This window comes from Naegleria fowleri (genome assembly GCF_008403515.1).
Source record: "Naegleria fowleri strain ATCC 30894 chromosome Unknown tig7, whole genome shotgun sequence".
NCBI lineage: Eukaryota > Heterolobosea > Eutetramitea > Acrasida > Naegleriidae > Naegleria > Naegleria fowleri.
Genome location: NW_025407939.1, coordinates 183,738 through 202,662, shown reverse-complemented (window position 1 = coordinate 202,662; position 18,925 = coordinate 183,738). Strand labels below are relative to the sequence as shown.

Here is an 18,925-nt window from a genome sequence, read left to right as displayed (position 1 = left end):
CAATGGCCTTTGATCGAGTCCAAATTTGGGATTTATGAATGAACTGAGCTGTTATGATGCAGAGATAGACGCTTCATCCTATAAAATTGGTAAATCCTTCTTACAGAGTGGACATTCGAGTTTGTATTCTTTCCAACGCTCCAAACAAATGGTATGAAAAACGTGATTGCAAGGTGTGACCATGATATCTTTTGAGGCGGTCCATTCATGTGAATGGTTACTCTTTGTGGAATGATCGATGAGAGTCTCATTAGCTGAGTCAGATGCCACTCGATTTGGAATTTCAATTTCAGACATACAAATGACGCATTTGCATTCTCCTTCTTCGAGAACAGACATTGGAATTGGTCTGTGGTAATTATATTTGGGTGGAAGCATAAATCCAAATAGATGAGTAGTTAAGATGGAGAGACGGGGGTCAACAAGGTATTGAATTAACAATGCTGCAACTTGAACAAATAAATAAATTAGTAAGGTATAACAGAGAGTGATGTTAGTGGGAAATTCAAGGAAGTTCGAGGGTCTAGCTCCAAAATCTGGTCGTGACAAAAAGTCGCACATCAAGATTTGTTAAGCTCTCCTCCTCGTTCGATCAGAGTGAAATAATTACTTACATAAAATTGCTGAAGAAAAAAAGATCACGAGACTTGTTAGATAGAAAAAGTCAATAGATTTCCCCGTGTTATAAATTACATTGACGCATATTTGAGGGACAAGGAATGACATGATGAAAAATATCAAGTATTGGATTAGCTTGGGATGAACATGAGAGATGTAATATCTTGAAAAGAAATATAATTTTCAGTTCCACTCATTGAAATACTTACCCACCGAAGAGAATGGACATTGAAAATCCCCAAAAGAAAAAAGAATAATTTTCTCATGTGTACAGATGCACTAATGATATTTTCGTAGTGATTGGGGTGGTGTGACTTCCAAATGAATAACATGTACTGAATACTGGCTGTCAAATAAATAAAACTCATAAATGAGAAAGCAATTGCACTCGTAAAAACTTCATAGAAATTCAATAAAAACACTAATGATGCTGAAAACGTAATGAAGGAAAGAGTTGAGGTAAATCCAACAAATAAAATAGAAACTCTTGTCGCCGCTGATCTCGTTCTTGTAAATTTGATTTGTTTGAACAATCCAAAGATTAGAAATATACAGAGGATTGTTCCAATTTGAAGGAATGCATTAAGTTCAGAAGTGAAGCCGATATTGTCATGAAATGTTTGTGTGAACAGAGCAGTATAGTCACAGTTGACACTAGAAATTACTCCAGAAATGCTCCATTCAAATACTTGATTCACCAAGTTTTGTTTGTCTTGAACCATAAATTTTTCTGCAGAAATTTTTCCAACGCCTATCCCTCTATAAACACAACTTTCTTTTCTTGTTGATTTTTCACTGACATCGGATTGGCTACTATAGTGGTAGTAATGGTCATGTCTAATGCCTAAATCCTTCAAATCTCCAAGGTAATGTGTCACATAGGAGTAATATGCAAGTTGGGCTCCTGATTCTCCATGAAAGAGAAAAGTTTCATTCATGAGTGCTTGTTCCAGAAAGGTGGGCATCTTATAGAATAGAAATTTTTTTGGTTTTAAGATGAAATAAAATCTGTTGGTATAAATAGAGTATACGCCCTCCAGAAACAAGAGATTTTCTCGTTGTAGAAAATATCGTCCATCTCGTATCGTCACAGTACCATAGACAAAGTAGAACTCTTTCAAAATAGTTTTTTTAAATGAAAGATCCATCTTCAATGCGCCTCGTATGTGAACATTGTCTAACTTGTCGATTCCATCAGGTACATAATCGTTCATATTTACTGCAGAATTTGGATCTATCAAAACATTTTCCTCTCCAACGTCTATGTGGTTAATATAATCGTATATTGCATGTCCATACTTTGGTTGTTGCAATAATTTTCGAAGTATATATCTAGTAACAGTAGATTCTGATTGATAATTAATACGTTTTTTCATTGGTTGCTCATTAAATATTGGATAGAATCCGTCAATGGTTCTCCACTAAAACATCAATTTCATGAAGTATGAAATGTTGATTACCTACCGTTCCATTGGCGTGATAAGAATGATGTTTCTCCGAAAATACAGGAAATAATATTGGATTATTGTGAGCCGATTCAAATTCCGATTTTAAATTATATTTCACCTTTCTCTCCAAAGAGCGAATAATTTCATCATGATTATGTGGTGATGATGGAGTATCTCCTGCATGTTGAGCCGCTACCATCCACGAGGGCCCACTCAATATGTTAAATGTTAATAATATTGAAATTATGACTATACACAATAAAAGTACACAATTCGTTCGAAAAACGTGTTTCCGATTTTGATTGATCATGTCCAGCACATGATTCGGACTGAATAAATTAGTGATCATTAATAAATAATCTAAGAATATCTTGATGATGAGCTCATCATTGCAACCACTTGAATGATCATCATCAACTCTATCCACTCTCTTCATCGGAACTATATCATTGACTCTTCCATCACTGATCATCAGTACAGTTTTTGGAAAATATACATTTGTTGTTATTGTGTTAATCCAACCACTTTTCAAGGTTTGATTGTTAGATTTGAGATATTCTTCAGCGAGAGAGGTTCTCTTCATCGATCGGAATGTGTGAGAGAGGAGGACCAACACGAGAAATTTTTTCAATTTTTTCAAAAAAAAAAGAACAAAAAGGAATATTTCCAAAACTTTTGAATCAAAGTAAGACATGTATTGATGATTGAATTCCAAACATCTTGATAAAAGTATCAAGTCGCTGCATATGCAGAGTTTTGAAAAATCCATCCTATCACATTGAAACACCCGTCAAATGTCATCCAAATTCTTTTAAAAAAAATGTCTTCTTCCGAACTGATCGTCCCGTCTACACCCAGAGGTGCCAGTTCTGAATCATCACCACTACCAGGCTCATCATCAGCCTCTCAAACACCCGAAATTGTTGCTCTCCGAATCACCTATGAACTTCCAGAATCGTATCTCTCCGAACTTGAAACCAATCAATCTTTGTACGTGAGAGCCACTTATTGCCATCCTTCAGATACATCAGTCCAACAAATTAAAAAGACATTTATTTCATATTTATTAGCTAAACGATATCTTCCATCATCATTGAATCATGAACCAATAGATACATTGGTCGATCAATATCGATTGGCTGTCGGAAAGGAATTACTTGTTGATAAAAAAACATTGCAGGAAAATCGAGTGATGGAAAATGGAAAACCTTTGAGTGTGGTTTTGTGTCGAGTGATGGCACCAAGTCATGATGGTCAAGATCAATTTAATGATGAGGAAGTTATTAATGTGTCTGATTATGTGGAACGTGAAACTGTCAAGATCAAAAAGAAATATGTGGATGTCAAGTTGAGAATTCAAGAAAAAGTTGGTGATCAAGTGTTGACTTGTGACATTTCATGTAAGAACAATAAGAAGTTTGGTGTGATTAGCAAAATGTATTGTCAACATAGAAATTATAATCCTGATGATTTTGTGTTTGCCACAAGTGTGAATCATGTCTTGTTAAAGAATGAGAAATCATTGTCAAGCATGGGTATGAATGAGTCAGGAACGCTCTATGTCATTAATGTGTATCATAAGGATTTGGTATCTTTCAAATAGAAAAGATGTGTGAAACGTTATGTCCTTTTTTAATTGATCGAAAAATGTGTGACACACGCTTTTGTAATTTTACATATGAATAATTTTTTATGTACAATTTCGAGAAACGTTCATCTCTTTAACAGGTCTTGTTGATGAGCTCTTTGAGCATTTTTTTCATTTCATCTCTATTGAAAATATCAAGAACGATAATTTGTTTTTCAATTTGTTTTCTCTTTTCTTCACTTTTCACCTGATTAAGGAATTGTTTTGCAATGTAATCAATCACGAGATTTGAATATTCCTCAGAAACCATCCTTGGTTGTTCTGGTTCCTTCAAATCATCCTCTGTTAAGGGAACCTTCTTTTCATAGGGATCTGAAAATTTGAGACATGTCTCTGTCATGGCATTCATGGTTTCAGTGTCATTCATCAATTCTTGAATGGCTCTTCTTTGAAGTTCTAATTGTTGTTCCAAAGTTGTTAAATTAATCGACACACTCACACATCGATTGTCCAATTGTCTTCTCTCACCAATTGCCATTCCAACCGATGAAACATCCAATAAACGATCTCGAGTGAGTGATTGCCTTTCTAAAGTGGTAGAACATTCAGAAAGTGGTTGAGTTTTGATTGGTTCATTCAAATTTGGAGATTCTTGCAGTGAAGATTCTAAACAACATGTTGTTTCATTCTTTCGTTCCTTATTTTCGGAATGGTGTGTGATGGATGGTTGTTCAGATGGTGTTTCTGACACTAACTGTTCAATCACTGGAGACTCGACACGTGTATTTCTATCCTCATCATCATCTTCATCATTGTATTCCTTTTTCAATCGATTCAACAGCAATTTGGATGTTTTCAATTCACTGATTAATCTTGGTGATACATCAGAACCAATATTCTTGTTGGAGATGATGAATGATGAAGAAGAAACAATTGGTGGCGAAGTGGTGATTGGATTCGATGATGAAAGGTTAGTAATCTTGTTGTTGTTGGTCTTTTCCAATGATGAAATCTTTTGATTTCCAATCATGACTTGCTTCTTTAAAAGAATTTCTTCTGGAAGTGGATCCAATGGCACCATTTCTGAGCTTTGATTTTGTAAACTTGTGAAAAAACTATCTGAGAAGTCACAAAACACTAATTTTCTCTTGAGAGATTCCTTTTTCGTGAATACTAAAATAATGGGCACATTGGTGACTTCTGGCATGTTCACAGTCTTGTTAAAGAATTCCAATGAATCAATTAATTGATTTTTCAGAGTCAATAATCCATTATGTTTCAAACTTTGATGACGTGATAAGAACAAGGATGATGCAGAATCAATCAATGGCTTATACTTGGGTGGTTTCAATGTCTTCTTTTTCATTCTCTTCTTTTCTAATAAATCCACATGTTTCAAATTCACTTCAGTTCCTCTTGGAGATTTTAACACACTCACAAGTTTTTGTTCTTCATCATCTTCTTCAGGAGCCGATGCTTCACTACAAGTGCTCACCTCAATGGGACGTTCAACGGTTAAAATTTTGTCACTATTAATATTGAGAAGAGGACTTGCTGGAGTTTTAGAATCCACAGTGATGGAAATAGTCGATCCATATAATCCTAAAATATCATCCACCGAATATTGATTGTAACTTGTCAAGGATACAAAATATAAAATAGCAACACCACTGGGTTTGAGTTGTGAGTAAATGGTGTGTGAAATTGGTTCTGAACTGTTTTGAGAGGAGGATGCCAATGAGGATGAACATGCCAGAGAAGAGGATGCCGACGAGGACACTTGTTGAGAAGGCATTGCAGCAGGTGTTTGATTTGAAGAGGAGGAAGATACTGCATTATTATTACTACTACTGCTACTAGTAGGACTCTCTTGAGTTGAAACAGATTTCTTCTTTTTCTTTGGCTGATCTGTGTTTTCCTTCTTCTTGTTTTCATGAAGGAGATCGGGATACAATTTGGAAAGTAGAATTTTACGCCATTTCTTTCGGTCGGATCTCACTCCTGCGCTGTCAATCATGAATAGACTTCTGAATTGTTCACTCATGGAGATGAGTTCTTCTTTGTTTTCTTTGGTTTCTTTCTTTTTCATGGAAGAAGTTTCTGTCTTCTTTTTGTCTGAGAGTTTCAATTTAATTTCAGATTCATAGTATCCTCTGGTCATGTTCGAAGCCAATAAGAATTCTTTATCGAAATTAATTTCTGGATCGAGAATACCATTTTGAGCTCGTCTCAATGAATGTGCAATTTCCACACAATGATTAATGACATAATTAAAATTCTCAAAGTGTTGCCATTGTGGTTGTTTTGGAACTGTATTCACATGTCCAAATTTATCTAACACATTTCCAGAAATGACCGATCCAACTTGTGTATTTCCAAATAAAAATAACAATTCTGGTGACATTTTGTTGAAATAAATTATGGCATAAATGTTGTGTAAAATTGGTTCATTCTGCCACAGAGAATAAACGTCTTTCATCATCTTGTCATTACTCCACAACAATTCAGGTTTGACAATGGCCAATTGTAACAAACAACGATCATCCAATTCTTCATTATTTGTCTCTCCAGAATGGTGTGTTTCATCATTCTGGTTATGGTGGTGGAGACTCTTTGAAATGTCCTTCTTTTTCGGTTTGAGTAAGAGATCAATCAATTGCTCCGAAGTGGGTTGTTGCAATTCCAATTCCGAAAATAATTTCTTTTTCACACACACGATCAACAACAACCATGCAAACATGGAAGATAATAATTCTTCTCGATATTTCATGGATCGACTCGTCATGGATCCTTCTAATATTAAATTAGACATTTTAGCAAAAAGAGTCTTTCCAGAATTGGAACTTCCCATCAACAGCAAGTGGTGAAGTAATTCTTCTTTGTGAATGATGGGTTGAGTGGTTGTCGTGGATGTAGGTTGTTGATGAGTGTTTGATGATAATGAGGCATAATCAAAAGGATCTTCTTGATTGCGATGACTGCTGGATTGTCCCATTTTTTTTTGATGTTTTGACTTTTGACGTTTGTTGTGTTTCTTTGTTGTCCAAAGAGCACGAATCATCAAACATGGCAAAACCCAATTCATTCGTTTATAAATTATTGTTATAACAAATTTTTAAAAATTTGCACGAGTTCCTAGTTCAATGACTGAACAAGAATTCTGTTCAACATCAACAAGGAGCCAAAAATTTTCACCAACACATACATATGTAGAAGTGTGGCACTCATGTCAAAAGTTGTGAAGGTACCTCTTGTAATTAGAACAACTTGAGGACTCGTCCCGACATGAGTGACGGATTTTTCACTCCGTTCCGAAAAATCTTTTCACACTCTCTCCGGTCAAGGGCGCGGAAGAAAACCACACAGTGAGAAAAAATAGCCTCAAAGAGCATCTCGCTCGTATTCGCAGCAACATCATCTTCTTGTTTGCATCGAATCGGATTCTTTTCACATCTGTAGTATTATTATTTATCATTCTTGTGATCCAAATTCAAATTCAACAAATTTTTGAATTATACCAAATTCGGGACAATTGTGTTTTTAAAATGTTTCAATTCTATTCTCATCCTGGTCAACAACGACGAGGACTCTTTGTGGTTGTTCTTGTTGTTTTTTTATTCAGCACTTTGATGGATGTTTCACAACAACAATCTCAACCTTTTTGCATTTTCAAAACGTCAGATGGTCGAACGATTGATATAAATCGAGCAATGAAACAAGATTCAGATTATCATGTTTACAATGCAAAATTGAATTATGATTTTTATGTGAATTTGTGTAAGGATGCAAGTGTTGCATGTGATGGAAAGAATTATGCAGGAGTGGCGACTTATAAAAGAGGAACAGAATTGTTGTGTGGAACGTATATGGCTGGAAAATCAATTGCAGGTAAGTCGTAGAAGGTCATGATTGAAAAATGTCAAATGTCATGACCCTTAATCATTTCAACATTCCTATATATATTGTTCATTCAAATCATTCCTTCCATCCATTCAATAGAAAATTATCAAATTTCTCTCATTGACACCAACAAGCCAGAATTAGGTGTCATTGTTCAAGTGAATGGTGGTGAACGTTTCATGAACAAACAAGAAAACATGAAAATCACCATGAATTGCAAACCCAATGCCGATCCTGACAAAACTTTTACCTTTTTAGGAGAAGTTACCAAAGACTCAACCATTTCTTATGAATTCTCAATGGACACTCCACATTCATGCATTGTTGATGAACTTCCATTAGGAGGACTCGGATACTTTGGTTTGGCCATGTTAATTCTATTCATTCTCTTCATCTTGTATTTCATTATTGGATATTTCTTAAATACATTGGTTTTCAAAAAGAGTGAAGGATGGGGAATTTCACAACTTCCACAATTTGAATTTTGGAAGAATGCCATCATGTTGGCATGGGAAGGAATTTTATTCATTAAGGAAGGTATTCAATTGTTGATTTTCAAATACATTTTGAAGAGAACGGTTTATAATGCAATTTAGAGTGTGGTGTTCAATGTGTGGAATGTCAATGAATTCGAGAGAGAGAGAGAAAAGGAAATATAAATTGTTGAGTGTTTCATTCCTTCTTAGACCAATAGTGTGTGTTCTTACATCTGTGTGTGTGTGTGAACTCGTACTTGATTCAAGGTAGTGTCCATTCCAGTAGTAGTAGTAGTCGTAGTATGTGTGAGCATGAAGGAGAATTGGAGAAAATCTCCTTCAAGTGGAGGAATCGAACCTCCTTTCAAATTCTCCTTCCTCTTTACGCTGAGTGGTCATTAGAGTCTCAATTGAAAGCTCACAAACAGCAGCAGCAGCAGCAGCTGCCAATAACGTTTGGTGACAACAATGACATGATTCATGTCCATCCTCCTCATCCTCATCATCGCTCTCTATGAATCGAAACACTTAAAAAAAATGTCCTCTTCTTCCTCCGATGCTGCTTCTGCTGCTGCTGTGGTTGGCTCTTCCTCCTCTTTGTCCTCAACAACGTCCTCAACGACGTCCATTTCTCTCATTCATCATCCCATTGAATATGCTTTAGGAAAAATTGATCAACTCAATGATGGACTGAAAACGATCAAGCCTTTGACTTTGATGTTTTATACGGCAACGGCAATGGCTTCTGCATATTATGGAAAGAAACTTTGGGAGGCTTCAAAAGAACATCCGAATGGATTGTCGGGTCTGATTCTTGGAATGTTGTTAAAGACAATGAGAAAACTTCCGATGGTTGATTCCAGTATTCAATCCACGTTGGTGAAGATTTCAAAAGAAATTAAATTATCTTTTAAAAAAGGAATTGAAAATGAAGAAATTAATTATCAATTGCCTGTAGAGGGAATTCCCTATGAGGAATTATTATCACTTTTACAAAGAATGAGAGATGTTGATCGAAGAAAAGTTCAAGAAAAGAAGCTTTCTGGTGTCGTTTATATTGATGCCAAGGTTGACAATGAAGAAAAGCTCAATAAGGCTGAGGATAAGAATGAAGACCGTTCTTCAGATCCTTTAGCTTTTAGAAAGCATCATGAAGAGTTATTAGCTAAAACTTATAGTTATTTTATGCACACAAATCCATTACATGCAGATTGCTTTTTATACACTCGTAAAATGGAATCTGAAGTTATTAGAATGACAGCCTCTCTTATGAATGGTCCATTCAATAAGGAGACAGGCGAAGGCGTGGTTGGTGCTGTCACAAGTGGTGGAACGGAGAGTATTATTATGGCTTTGAAGGCATACAGAGATCAAGCAAGAGCAGAGAAGCCATGGATTAAGCATCCAGAGGTGATTGCTCCAAGAAGTGTTCACTGTGCATTCGAAAAAGGATGTCACTATTTAGGATTGAAGCTTCGATTGATCGATGTCGATTCGACTACATTTAAAGTTAAAATGGATCTAGTAAGACAAGCAATCAATTCAAATACCATTTTACTTGTTGGTTCTGCCCCATGTTTTAGTCAAGGTACTATCGATCCAATCGACGAATTGAATGATCTTGCAGTGAAACATGGAATTGGACTTCATGTCGATTGTTGTTTGGGTGGATTTGTTGTTCCCTTTGCCAAGAAATTGGGCTACGACATTGGAGTCAAAGAATTTGATTTTACTTTGCCTGGTGTGACCACCATGAGTGTTGACACTCACAAATTTGGAATGGCTCCAAAAGGAAGCAGTGTATTGTTGTTCAGAAGCAAAGACTTGAGAAAGTACATGTACTTTGTGACAACCGATTGGATGGGTGGTGTCTATGCCTCACCAACAATGTCAGGCAGTAGAAGCGGTGCTGTTGTTGCAGCTGCATGGGCCTCCATGATGCATATTGGTGAAAAGGGATATTTAGAAGCAAGCAGAAGAATTGTAAATACTGTCTTGCGAATCAAGAAGAGAATTAATGAAGAAATTCCAGAAGTTGAAGTATGTGGAGATCCAAGTACTGTGGTAATTGCAGTTCAAGCTAAGGCTTCCTACAGCAACATTAACATCTTCCAAGTAATGGACTTTTTGTCACACCGAGGCTGGTCTCTGAATGCTTTGCAATTCCCAAGCGCTTTCCATATTTGTATCACCTTAAATACTGCAACAGAGGAAAAAGCTGATGAATTCATTAAGGACCTCAAAGATGCTATTGCTCAAGTGAAGAACAATCCTGATAGCGTTAAAGGATCCGCACCAGTATATGGTCTTGCAGTGGCAATTCCTGACCGCTCTCTTATTGCAAGTATGGTGACAAACGTTGTGGATGCCATGTTGGATGTTTAAATTTTGAAATGTTAGGTGTTTACATGTTGAGATGATTTTGATCGAGAAATTAATTTATTAACGTAAAATATTGCTATTATTATTGAAGATCAGGTTATTTCAGTCATTACTGTAATGTCACCTTCACTCCAGAATGATCCGAAAGTGGAATAATTCTCTGTTGCTGCTCCATCGTATGAGTCCAATTTACAATTTCATAGCTCATTTCTTTGAAATTATCACTCACCAACACATGATCCAAACATAAATTACCACCAAAAGTCGAGGGATGTTTTGAAGTGTCGTTGTTGTTGTGGACTCCAAAAACGTCTTTAACTGGACCAATCTCCTTATTCAACAAATGCATCATTTCACCATACATTTCATCTCGAATACTGTCGATATTAAAATCTCCTGCAATGATGATTTTTGGAGGCGAGTTTTCGGAAGTTTTTTCACAATACGGTTTCACACACTCCTTAATAAATTGAACCATTTCTTGAATTTGGAGACGTCTCTTTTTTTCATCAAATGCTTCCATATGTGAATTAAATAAATGTAATAAATTTTGGTTATGGATGGTCTTGTTGTCTCGATTAATAGATTTTCGAACTCCATTTGATTTAGAATCATGATTCACATTCTCACGTGTCTCATGATTATTATGATTAAGTGTATTAGAATTATTCTTCTGTGAAATTGCATTCGTTCTTGAATTTGTGGTTGTAGAAGAAAGTGTTGTTGTTGTTGTTGTGCTTGAAGAGACATCCACCAATGCATACAACACACCCTTCGCAGTCACATACGATCTCCAAGTCGTATTCTTAAAGACATAATTTCTACAAGTCACCACTCGATATTTACTCACAATCATCAATCCAGAATCTAGACAACATGGAAATGGCGCCTTCGATTCCACCACCTGATAGTCATAAATTTTTTCAATTCCACTTTTCATTTCCTCATAGGGAGAGTGATCAAAGTGTAAAAAGGGCCACACATTTCCGAAACGATGTAATTCCTGAAAAAAGATAAAATCATATATTGGATGTTGGGAATCTTGTAATTGTTGTAAAAATCCTTTGACTCGCTCAGATTTATAGGGAGGATTTTCTCCAGGAAGGAGAGAATGAATGAGCCAAGTGTTGTAGGTCAAGAGTTGAAATTGCTTCTTCGTTGCTGTGGTGATGGTGGATGAATTTAACATTTTTCAAGCACAACAACAAGATTTTGGATATTTTCAAGAGAAGCTCGCGTTTCCGAAGAACACAGAAAGAACAATTCTTTGGTAGTGCGAAACTTTTTGATTCTTCAACTTGGCATTTGAAATTCAACCTTTGCAGAGATTAAAAAGGAAATCGTCAAACTTCTGGAACATGAAACAAAAAAAATGCAAGACTTGGCTCGACTGAATCACGATCCCACCTTATTGGATCAACACAACCAAGTGCAAATTCCAGAAGAACGTACATGGTTTGAACTGTATGATTCCTCCTCCGAGAATGTTCCCTTCAAAGCCTTGTTTGAGAGAATGGATCATCCAGTTCCTCTCGAAAGGCTTTTCCTAGTGGGCCTTTCAAAGGTTGCTGCTGCTTCTTCTTCGTTTCAAGAGTTACAACGGAGAGGTGTTTTTAATTCCAATTTGAAACGATTGGAACTCGTTTCCATGGCCATCTCCGACGAGAAGGATGCTCCATTCTTGTTGGGTCATCCTTCCGAGTGCGTAAAGAGCTCTTTACAAGAATTGAGAGTCGTGGGATGTGGCCTCTCGGATGAAGGCTTGAAAGAATTGTTGTTGATGCAGAAGAGTTCTCTCAAACAGTTTGAAAAGTTAGAGTTGTTGGATTTGAGTGAAAATCATCTCACGAGTGAAGGTGTTCGGAATGTATTGGCACAAGCTTCATTTCCTTCGTTAAAGTATCTCTTTTTGGAAGGGAACTCGATTCCAATGGAGGATGAGGAAGAGGTCGAATTGTATCGTTCTTCATTACGACAGTTGATTCCTTCCTTGGAGATTGTGTTGTTTCAAAAGAAGGATTATTCTCTGAATTTGGATCAGGTGTTTACGCAGCAATTATTTAAAAGTATTCATACTCTGGCGAGTTTGTTACAAGAAGATGAGTATTCATCGAGTAATACAAAGGATGGTGACAATGAGGAAGAGAGAAAAAAACAAGGCACCATTCGTCGAGCAGCATACATGTTCAAATTGGCAAATGTTTTAGAAAATCCAAGTATCCTATCTTTTGAATCCAAACAAGTGACCAATCTGTTTTTGATGGCAGCCATGTATGATTTTCCACCAGCTCAATATCACATGGGATGCATCTTTTTCAAGAATTATTGTGTGAATGACACCATTACCTATAATCAGATTGAAAGCAAATTCTTTCCAAAGAGTAATTATACTGCACGTAGATGGTTTGAAAAAGCAGCCGCTCATCGTCACCCATTAGCATTGCTCAAGCTAGCTCATTATCATGAATTTGGTGTTTCTGGAGTGGAACAAAGTGAGGAAAAAGCATTTGAGTTGACTCTTAAAGCAGCAGAGTCAGAGAATGAATGCTCTCAAGCATGGTTGCAACTAGGTGAAAAGTATTTGGGTGGTATTGGCACAAAACGAGACGTCTCAAAAGGAATGGAATATCTGACCAAGGCGGCAGAGAGTGAGAATGAAGAGGCAATGAAATTGTTGGCAACTATTTATCACAATGGATTGAAACAACAGCCAGAACAAGACGAAAAGTCACAACCACAAGAATCTTCACAGACTTTGATCGATGACGAAAAAGCATTATACTGGTTCACTAAAATGTGTGAACAAAATCCTGAAAACGCACAAGCTTTCTATATGGTTGGTTTGTATCATTTGGGAGCATTTGGAGAGATTGAAAATCAGGATTTACAAGAAGGAATTCATGCCCTCACCAGTGCTGCAAAACTAGGTCATGATCGAGCTTGTTATCAATTAGGTGGTTTTTGGATGCAAGTTCAGAATCCTGAAATGTCTTACTTTTGGTTTAGGGAAGGATCACGTCTTGGAAATGAAGCGTGTGAGGAAGCATTGAAACAATTTGAAGTCATTGACTCGCGAAATCCTGATCTCTAAGTTGTGACGTTTATTTGGTCACCAGTCCTCTATTGTGCATTACCTTCCTCTTGGTTTGTTATTGATTTTGGGAAGACGTAAATTCTCAGAGGAGGAATGCCTTGAATCTGTATCGGATGACGAAAGTGACCTCAAGTCCATGTCTGTGTCACATATTTGGGTGGTGTGAGTGACAAGATTTTGTTTGTTGGTTGAATTTTTGGTTTTGTTTGGAAGAACGCTTGCTGTGGTAGCATTCGATTTCTTTTTGAACATCTCCAATCGCTTCATTGGGTCTTTCATTTCTTCTCTTAATTGTTTTTGTTTTTTGATTTTTTGGACTCGGCTGTTTTTAGCAAATAAATCCTTTGCTGTTTCAATATTCTTGAAATGCCAAGTGTTTTTGATGGCTTCAAGATTGGAGTTTGCAATTTGAGCCGAAGATGATGATTTTTGAGAACTGGAAGTGCTCTGAATTGAGGTGTTTGTTTCGTCAAGATGAGAAGACTCGTGTGAATCATTGGCTTCATCTTCTTCAGCCATCCATCCACTTCTCGTCAATCGTTTTTCTGGTCTATTTACATTATTAAGAGTTGAGTTAGTGCTTTCTTGCGATAACACTTGTGACTTGTTCAAATTAGCGCTTCTATACAGTTCCTTAATAGATTCGTCACCTCCATGACTTGTTTTTGTATGTACATTGTAGTAATAGACATCGATTTTCTTTTTCGCTCTATTCTCGGGTATATTAATGGGAAGACAATCATTCATGATACTCGCAGGATATTCAATGTCATCCACAGCAGATTCCAATTCAAATATTTCATCTGCCTCAAATTGTCTTGCTTTCTTCAGAATTGACCTTACCCTGTATCCTTTCCAGACAGACTGAATTTTTGTAGCAGCCATGTGTCTCTTGTGTAGTGCACGTAGTATCCAATCGAGATTCTTTTTTCTTGTGATGTAACCTCTCCAGTTTCGTTGAATTTCGATGGCTGCCTTTTGTTCACATTCTCTTAGTCGCTTCTTTCTCCTTACTTGCCATGATCTGAACCATCGTTGGATAAGAATGGCAGCATTTAATCTCTTTAACTTTTCTTCATATTCTGTGTTTAGGGCAAAAACATTTTGGTGTTTTTTTGGGTTAAAATTGAAATGTTCCTCAAAGTGCTGTTTCTTTTGGTCTAATCTTGCATCATATTGAGATAATCTATTGTCGAGTCTTCGTGAAAATCTCATTTGTGCATCTTTAAAGTTTTTCTCTGTTACTTTTTCTGACGAAATACATTGATGGTAATTGCTGAATTGTGACCTTTCATTAATGTGTCGTGAACACATGTAATAGTACGTTGTTTTTGTGTTCCATTCGTTTGTTTTGAGAGACTGTAGGCTTCTCTGAGATTTATCTAAGGTAATCGCGTCTCTCATAAATTTGTATTGATTCTCTCTAAATATTGAACTATTAATGGATGGAACTGCTCTTTTGAGAGAGTGATTAATGAACGATACAACATGGCCTGTTAATCTTGGTGAGTAAAAAACAAAATGAGAGAATACATTCTGTCGGGCCAACGAGCTCACTACCTCTCCATCTAGGCTTGTCAAATTTGGCAGCAAAGCAATTGAAAGCTCCTTGTACAAAACGCCTCGAGCTATTGGGTTATCGTTCAATTTGAGTTCTTCAATATTTCTACAAAATCTCAGATGAAGTAGTTCATCAATTGATTGCAAATTATTAAATGATAGATTGATGTTTCGCAGCATAATACAACCTGAAAGTGGAGAAAGGTGCTCCAGTTTGTTTCCACTCAAATTAAGGTACTGTATCAAAGGAGAAAACAAAAATGAATTGGGCAAGGATGTCAACTGATTTGAGTTCAGATACAAGCTCTTTAGGAGAACGTGATGGAATGATGGTATGGAAGAAATTTTGTTTTGATACAAAATAACGTCCTCCAAAAGAAGGTTAAACATGAGAGCTTGGTCTATACTTTCAAGTTCATTATATCCAACATCAAGATAGCTCAAATTGTTAAATGCGTCTAAAATTTTTAAATCAATGAGCTTATTAATGTCTGCTCGAAGATATTGCAACTTCCTATTGTTCTGAATACCGGATAAATCTTGAATTTTGTTGTTGCATAAATTAATGCTTCTCAGCTGATTTGTGTTTTTTAGAGGCGTTATTGAAGAAATATTATTACCGAGAGCATATAATTCTTTCAACTTTGATACGCTCTCTCTTGGAATATCTATTGTGGACAGTCTGTTGTCATTCACCGAAAGTGTTTCTAGTGATGAAAGGCCACTTAAAGATGAGAGGCTTTGAAATAAATTAGTATCCAAAATGAGAGCTCTCACTTTTGGAAAGGCCGTAAATAAATTAATTTTTGCTGAAGAAATATCTTCTCCTCGAATATTGATATGTGTGACTTGTGAATTGTCCTTCTCAAAAGGCATAGAGTTGTCAATGACATCTTCATCCAAAATAATATTTGACTTGGTTATTTGAGCTGGTTTTAAATCTTGAGTCGATGAAATAGATGGAACAGGAGGAGGGTTGAAGAATTTTTGTACATGTCTTTTCCATAAACTTAGTCGCTCCAAGACAATCCACCCACTATTTTTCTTGGAGGTTTGTATTGCCTCAGTAATAATCTTAATAATATAGAGTCGTTTGTTTTCTTTGGCTTTAACAAGGTCTTTTTTCTTTTCTTCAAGTTGTCGTTGTAACTCCAGTTCTCTCTGTAATTTCAATGCTTCCTCTTCTTTTCTTTTTCTTTCCTCCTCTTGGCGCTTTTGCTCTTCTTCCTTTCTCTTTCTTTCTTCTTCCATCCTTCGTTTCCTTTCTTCCTCCTTTTTCTGTTTGTCAAGCTCAATTTTTCTCTTTCTCTCTTCAGATTTTTTAATGTTTTCGAGCCGTTGACGCTCTTTTTCTTGTTCTTCCTTAATTTTTTGTTCTTCTTTTTTCTTAATAATAAGTTCTTTCAGTCTTGCTTGCTTTTCTGCTTCTTCAAGCAGCTCTTGCTGTCTTTTTTGATTTGCAAGCTCAATCTTTTTCTGAATTTCCTGTTGATGTTCAAGCAGTTTTCGCTCTTGCTCTTCTAATTCCCTTTTTCGTTGCTCTTCTTCTCGTTTTCGTTCTTCTTCTTTTTTTCTTTTCTCTTCCAAGATTTTTCGTTTTTGCTCTTGGAGTTCTTTTTCAATTCTTTGCTCCTCTTCTATTCTCTTCCTATTTTCTTCCTCAAACTTTCTTTTTAATATTTCTGATTGCAAGAATTCCTGAGAAGCACTCTGTTCTCTGTTCAATTTGTTTGGTTTCTGGTATGTTTTAAAATGAAGTGTCTCTATAGAATCCCTACTGCTTGTTGGAGCGGTTTCAACTGTTCGGGGTGTCTCTATTTTTTCCAAAGATAGTGATTTGTTGAGTAATCTTGGCGTTTCAACACGTGTCATGGGTACATGTTGCACTTTATCTTTGATCTAACGCAACGAAATGTTTAAAAGTATGTACATTTTCCCTAATGAATAACCTACAGCTGTAACAATTGAATTTTTAAGCTCATTCACAGTTGAGAGATATTCTTCAACAAAATCATCTTGGTCCAACATCTTGTGGATTTCTTCAAAATCGTCATCCAGACCAATTGTTGCCTTGTCTTCTATGGCAGTGAGAAATGCATCTCCTTCTGGAATCACTGAAGGGTCTTGTCTCTTTTGTACAATGTTGTCAAACTCTTCCACATAACGCTGATAGTCGTCATCTTCCATAGAGTCTTTCAAGTATAAGAGAAAATATCGTCCAAAATTGTAATGAACATACCAATGACTGAAAGGTTGTCACTATTATTGTTCACCCACTGCTCCGAAAACTCAATCTCTTCATCATTCTGAATTTTATACGTTTCTAATAAATCTTTCAATAAAAAGTTGCTTGAGGCATCTTCATCCATCATCATCGGGTTATGTCGCAAAAACCCTTTATCAAACGATTCCGATGATGATCTTTCATTCATACCATTCAACATAAGCAATCCTCCGTCATGTAGCATATATTGTAAAAAAACAATCAAATTGTTTTTGATGATACAACGGTTGAGTTCAATTATTTTTTTTTGCGTTTGTAATTTAAGGCAAAAGTTTTTGGCGGGAGCTGGAAGTGTTCCATGTCACGGAGTTAGTTATCGATTCTTGAGATTTTCAAGAGTAAACCTTATTGGTAACTGTGATTAAGCATTTGGATTCATGGAAGCTCTCTTTATTTTGGCTGACTATTTCAAGTTTCTGTTTGTTTTTGCCAATACAGCACCTAAACCCACCATGCCCACAATAACCCCTCCAACACAAAGACATGTGCCAACAACCTTATTCAACAAGGATGGATTTCTTTGTCCATTCATTTTGTGTTGTTTTTGAATACCTCTGGAAGAAGAGTCGTGGAATGATCTTCTTGAATCGTCTGATTCACTTTTCCTTATTGGAAGGACCATCCGATGATTGGTTTGAATATTATCGAGTGCCTTCTGACAATATTTCTTAATGTCCGTCAAAGAGATTCGTTGAGCTCGTTTCTTCAACATTCCTTCAATCACCTCTTTCATTTCAAAGGAACACTTGCCTTTACGAACCAAATCCTTCAAAGTTTTTTTCACCTCTATAATTTTGCTTCATAAGAGGTCGTACAATATTTAAACTTTTCCTCAAGGGAATTCTTCTCGTTTGGATAACTCTTTTTTTCAAGCAACACCACCATGGTTACTCCCAAGGCATAAATATCAGACTCTTTTTCAACTCCGCGTTCAAGAGTTTCATCATCAATGTATCCAAGGGTCCCATTTTCAGCATATCTTGTTCTGTCTCCCATGGTCTCTTCCGATCGCGGGTCAATCCAAAATCTGACAGTACATAATAATTTTCTCCATTTTCTATTTCTTGAAATAAAATGTTTGAAGGAAGGTGTAATGGGGTGGAAGGGGTCCCCATTACATTATAATTTTGGAGTAGGTCTACTCCAAAAATCGTAACATGCATCAAGATCTACTAGAAAGGTGAACAATCTTGCCTTGAGACGATATATCACACCTTGTTCTGTTTTACATTCCTTTCCCTGATTCAATATCAATAATTCGGAAATAAATCGATCAAGCAGAGTATTGAATGGAATGGGTTTGTTGCTATATGCAAGCAGCATGGTGAGTGGAAACGAATATCTATATTGCAATGGCAGTTCAGTAATCCACGCTAAAAGAGGAAGCACACTCTTTCTGCTGCTTTTGCTAACAGAACCTGAATCACCTCCACCAATGAGGGTAATACACACGGCATCCGGTTCTTTCCAGCCTCTCACAACTCGTTCATATTCAATCGAGTCTATACAGTCATTAATTTCATCGATACTTGGTTGAACAGTGCAATGAGCTTTAAAATTTCTCAATCCAATCAA

General features: G+C 36.4%; 8 protein-coding genes across 8 annotated transcripts; 4 read left to right on the top strand and 4 right to left on the bottom strand.

Annotated features, from left to right (window-relative positions):
- Window positions 1–78: 78 nt before the first annotated feature.
- FDP41_010796 (uncharacterized protein) lies at window positions 79–2,265 on the bottom strand (the record flags this gene model as incomplete). The annotated part of the gene is made up of 5 exons (XM_044701132.1): window positions 79–536; window positions 615–623; window positions 694–781; window positions 828–2,039; window positions 2,083–2,265. 5 exons carry the CDS (start codon window positions 2,263–2,265, stop codon window positions 79–81), a joined length of 1,950 nt encoding a protein of 649 aa, XP_044567530.1.
- A 621-nt stretch (window positions 2,266–2,886) lies between these two features.
- Window positions 2,887–3,669, top strand: FDP41_010795 (uncharacterized protein; the record flags this gene model as incomplete). The annotated part of the gene is made up of 1 exon (XM_044701131.1): window positions 2,887–3,669. One exon carries the CDS (start codon window positions 2,887–2,889, stop codon window positions 3,667–3,669), a length of 783 nt encoding a protein of 260 aa, XP_044567529.1.
- Window positions 3,670–3,787: 118 nt separating this feature from the next.
- Window positions 3,788–6,649, bottom strand: FDP41_010794 (uncharacterized protein; the record flags this gene model as incomplete). The annotated part of the gene is made up of 1 exon (XM_044701130.1): window positions 3,788–6,649. One exon carries the CDS (start codon window positions 6,647–6,649, stop codon window positions 3,788–3,790), a length of 2,862 nt encoding a protein of 953 aa, XP_044567528.1.
- Window positions 6,650–7,199: 550 nt separating this feature from the next.
- Window positions 7,200–8,150, top strand: FDP41_010793 (uncharacterized protein; the record flags this gene model as incomplete). Its single annotated transcript, XM_044701129.1, has 2 exons — window positions 7,200–7,542; window positions 7,654–8,150. The coding sequence occupies 2 exons, from the start codon at window positions 7,200–7,202 to the stop codon at window positions 8,148–8,150; spliced, it is 840 nt and encodes a 279-aa protein (XP_044567527.1).
- A 417-nt stretch (window positions 8,151–8,567) lies between these two features.
- FDP41_010792 (uncharacterized protein) lies at window positions 8,568–10,415 on the top strand (the record flags this gene model as incomplete). Its single annotated transcript, XM_044701128.1, has 1 exon — window positions 8,568–10,415. One exon carries the CDS (start codon window positions 8,568–8,570, stop codon window positions 10,413–10,415), a length of 1,848 nt encoding a protein of 615 aa, XP_044567526.1.
- A 106-nt stretch (window positions 10,416–10,521) lies between these two features.
- On the bottom strand, window positions 10,522–11,601 carry FDP41_010791 (uncharacterized protein; the record flags this gene model as incomplete). The annotated part of the gene is made up of 1 exon (XM_044701127.1): window positions 10,522–11,601. One exon carries the CDS (start codon window positions 11,599–11,601, stop codon window positions 10,522–10,524), a length of 1,080 nt encoding a protein of 359 aa, XP_044567525.1.
- Window positions 11,602–11,784: 183 nt separating this feature from the next.
- On the top strand, window positions 11,785–13,503 carry FDP41_010790 (uncharacterized protein; the record flags this gene model as incomplete). Its single annotated transcript, XM_044701126.1, has 1 exon — window positions 11,785–13,503. The coding sequence occupies one exon, from the start codon at window positions 11,785–11,787 to the stop codon at window positions 13,501–13,503; it is 1,719 nt and encodes a 572-aa protein (XP_044567524.1).
- Window positions 13,504–13,542: 39 nt separating this feature from the next.
- On the bottom strand, window positions 13,543–17,435 carry FDP41_010789 (uncharacterized protein; the record flags this gene model as incomplete). The annotated part of the gene is made up of 3 exons (XM_044701124.1): window positions 13,543–16,965; window positions 17,020–17,258; window positions 17,306–17,435. The coding sequence occupies 3 exons, from the start codon at window positions 17,433–17,435 to the stop codon at window positions 13,543–13,545; spliced, it is 3,792 nt and encodes a 1,263-aa protein (XP_044567523.1).
- Between the last annotated feature and the right edge of the window lie 1,490 nt (window positions 17,436–18,925).